Raw genomic sequence first — 3730 nt, forward strand, 5'->3', positions numbered from 1 at the left:
TATGGATGGGTAGCATTTTAGGGTAAGCAACAAACATTCATTTTTGCATGAAATAAAACAATTGGTGAAATTACTTTCAGGGGGTAATTCCTTTATGTTAAGCCAACCCCTATTCTTTCATACATATAGATGGCATTGTATGAAGAGGTTTTTCCTCTCAACTGGACCAAAATACTACTATTTACAAAAAGAGCTAGCTTTGGCTCAAAATGGCTGCTGGGAAGCTTTGGCTTTTCAAGAGAGAATCTTCTCCCGAGTCTCAGGCAGCTTGAGCGCCACTAGGCCGCCGCAGACCAGGGCGGCGAACGCCAGGAAGATGGGGATGATCTTGGTGATGCCGATGAAGAAGGCGAATATGAAGCTGCCAAGGATGGCGGCGAACTTGCAGAGAGCGTTGAGCACGCCGAACGCCGTGGCTCTGCAGAGAGAGAGAGGCTAGATGGTTAGTTATTATTGACTTTTAGATCTTTCCTGATTAGTAAGCAACAACATGGTCTGAATGTGCAGAACCTCCATTACATGTTTTATGTTTCACAGATCATCTTTTTTTTTTAACTTACCACCAAAATATTTTTCTAAAAGATGACCTGTGAGCTCCAACCGATTCTCCTGTTTGATACTGCTGGTGACCTTACCTGACAGCTGGACCCTGGACCTCTTCTCCATAAGAAGGTTTTAACATGTGAACTTTCACAAATTTGGACACATTGATGATGTTGAGAAATGGTCCGCTTTACCTTTTAGCAGAGGGGTAGAGTTCTATAGAGATGACCTCCAGGCCGTTCCAGGCCGCCACACTGGCGCCGTAGAAGAGGCACTGCCAGCAGATGACCGCACCCTGACTGAAGCTGAGCAGCAGGAGGAACGTGCAGCCGGACGAGGCCAGCATGGAGTACCCTGGGGAACCCGGTTAGACAGACATAGAGAAGGTTAGACAGAACCCTGGGGAACCCGGTTAGACAGACGTAGAGAGGGTTAGACAGAACCCTGTGGAACCCGGTTAGACAGACAAAGAGAAGGTTAGACAGAACCCTGGGGAACCCGGTTAGACAGACGTAGAGAGGGTTAGACAGAACCCTGTGGAACCCGGTTAGACAGATGTAGAGAGAGTCAGACAGAACCCTGTAGAACAGAGTTAGACAGGCTTAGAGAATGAGACTGAGAGAGAGGCAGATGGACAATGACACACTGAAGACACCAAGACAACAACGCCCTAACACAGTCTACTAGATTACCTCAACACTTACCTTGCTGCGCCGCACATGTTGACGTGTCATTTCCTCCCACACTCACCTATGATTTTGATCCTTCCCAACTTGTCCATGAAGAGGGCTGATAGGATGTTGCCGGGCAACACAGCCAGGCTTCCCAGGAAGCTGACCAAGTAGATGACGATGTCATTCTCCTCCTGGAAGTTCAGGTGGCATCCCTTCTTCGGATGGAGGAACGTGGTGTTGTCCATCTGACAGTCGATGAACTTCTCCTGCCAAAGGTCTGCAGATCCCAAAGGCAAGGAGAAGACGTGGTGACGATCACGGGTAGAGTTGCGAGATCACGGGTAGAGTTGTGCATCTTGGGATTTATAGTATCTTTGAGGACACACACGCCATACGCAGTCATACAGTACCTGTGTTGTAGAACATGGTGTTTTTGATGGTGCAGTTCTCGAAAAAAGTGTTGGTTGATTTGATGCCCTCAAAGATGCAATTCTCAAACAGGGAATCCTCAAATTTCACAGATTTCATTTCTATGTCCATGAACCTAGAAATGCATGATACAGCAGGTTTTAGCTGCTGCAAATCCAACACTAGATATACAGTATATGGAGAAATTATGAAAATATATTGAGAAATGTGTATTTAACCTTTACCTAACGAGGCAGAGTTGAGTGAAGGAGAGTTACAGCATGTTTTTATGACTGACCTGTCATGGATGTATTCACCCTCTTTGTGGACCTGGTTAACCAAGGAGAAATTGAAGTGGAATCGCTCCACTCGTTCCCGGTGGAAGAGCTTGACCTTGGACTCGTACTCCTCGTACTGCATGTACTTGATCATGTCAGGGAACCACACGGACAGCCCATGGTAGCTGAAAGACAAGAATACAAACAGGAAGTATAGCGATTAGTGTCAGTACTTTCTCATCTGAATGTTCACTAGTGGCATCTCTGACTGCTTTGGTGACTAGCGATTGTACAATTGTAAATGTACTGCACTTATATAGTGCTTTTATCCAAAGCGCTTTACAATGAAGGCCTCTAATTCACACACATTCACACACCAGTGGCGGCAGCTGCCAAGCAAGGTGCTAGCCTGCTCATTGGGAGCAATTTGGGGTTCAGTATCTTTGCCCAAGGACACTTCGGCATGGAGCCTCGATTCGAACCGCCGACCCTACGATTGTTGGATGACCCTCTCTACCTCCTGAGCTACAGCCACCCCTAGCTGCCCCCCCTAGCTGCCCCCAGAATGTATTGTTTTACATCTATTAAACGCAAGAAGTAAAATTATATGAATGTGTGTGACACTAGAGGCTGTGCTCATGGCTCTGTACCTCAATCAATCAATCAATCAAAGCTTTATTTGTATAGCGCATTTCCTACCCAGAGGCAACACAATGCGCTTTAGCTTTACCTGAAGGCCAGGGTGAACCAGACAATCGCCAGGAACAATCCCTGGAGTCTCAGCTCTGGTGCTGCAAGCGACATCACATTCTCCATGATCTGCCAACGGAAAAAGAACATACTTATGTGAGCTTTTCTCTGTCCGTTCTCTGAAACCTCCGAACCGAGCCAGGTCTTGCTTCAGTTTTACATCCTCACTGACCGACCTGTTTGATCATGGTCATGTCCTGACTGACTGACCTGTTTGAGCATGGTCATGTCCTGACTGACTGACCTGTTTGAGCATGGTCATGTCCTGACTGACCGACCTGTTTGATCATGGTCATGTCCTGACTGACTGACTGACCTGTTTGAGCATGGTCATGTCCTGACTGACTGACCTGTTTGAGCATGGTCATGTCCTGACTGACCGACCGACCTGTTTGAGCATGGTCATGTCCTGACTGACCGACCTGTTTGAGCATGGTCATGTCCTGACTGACTGACTGACCTGTTTGAGCATGGTCATGTCCTGACTGACCGACCTGTTTGATCATGGTCGTGTGCCTGACGCTCCAGCGCTGGAAGGCCGTGCCGGTGTCACTCTGGATCTCGATGAACTCATCTTCCTGAGTCTGAGGGGTCTTGATGTGGGAGACCTTCAGACATGAAGCAAGGATGGTGATAATGGAGATAAGATTACAGTGATAGTATTAGAAGTGATTGAAGATGCTGATAATTCTTTACTAGTACTGAAGTCCTTTACATAGTATTATAGTAGTACTTCTATAGTATTTTACTCACAGTGAACACCCTCTCAGGTTCTCCCTTGGCCTTCCAGTTGGTATCGTGGACCCGTCGCAGGATCATCCATGCCTCATCATGTCTGGCGCTCTGGCAGAAGTGCAGAAACAAGCTGTTAGTACACATTCTCATATCCAGCTTCTGTGTACTGTGATATATAATGCTATACAGGTAAAGGTACAGAAAGGGGTCTGTTTTTGTCACAACTTTACAACCCTGTGTCAGGTAACACACCCGTGTGATTTTGTTGGGTTATTTTGAGAGGCAAGATGCCATGTGGCTGATGACTCATCCATTTTCAGCTATCGCAACCTGATGCATAAA

The 3730-nt window shown here is 46.8% G+C and overlaps 1 protein-coding gene across 1 annotated transcript in view; it reads right to left on the bottom strand.

The window, feature by feature from the left end:
- Positions 1-234: 234 nt before the first annotated feature.
- Positions 235-3730, bottom strand: part of sv2ba (synaptic vesicle glycoprotein 2Ba) — a gene marked incomplete at both ends in the record, with an annotated part of 8466 nt that continues 4970 nt past the window's right edge. Inside the window, 8 exons of the mRNA XM_084437485.1 lie at positions 235-418; positions 738-897; positions 1294-1494; positions 1628-1761; positions 1924-2088; positions 2634-2722; positions 3148-3261; positions 3407-3496. Of these exons, the coding sequence (XP_084293611.1) occupies positions 235-418; positions 738-897; positions 1294-1494; positions 1628-1761; positions 1924-2088; positions 2634-2722; positions 3148-3261; positions 3407-3496 (1137 nt within the window). The remainder of the gene's footprint in view (positions 419-737; positions 898-1293; positions 1495-1627; positions 1762-1923; positions 2089-2633; positions 2723-3147; positions 3262-3406; positions 3497-3730) is intronic.

The sequence above is a fragment of the Borostomias antarcticus genome (assembly GCF_949987555.1).
Source record: "Borostomias antarcticus genome assembly, chromosome: 4".
Classification (NCBI taxonomy): domain Eukaryota; kingdom Metazoa; phylum Chordata; class Actinopteri; order Stomiiformes; family Stomiidae; genus Borostomias; species Borostomias antarcticus.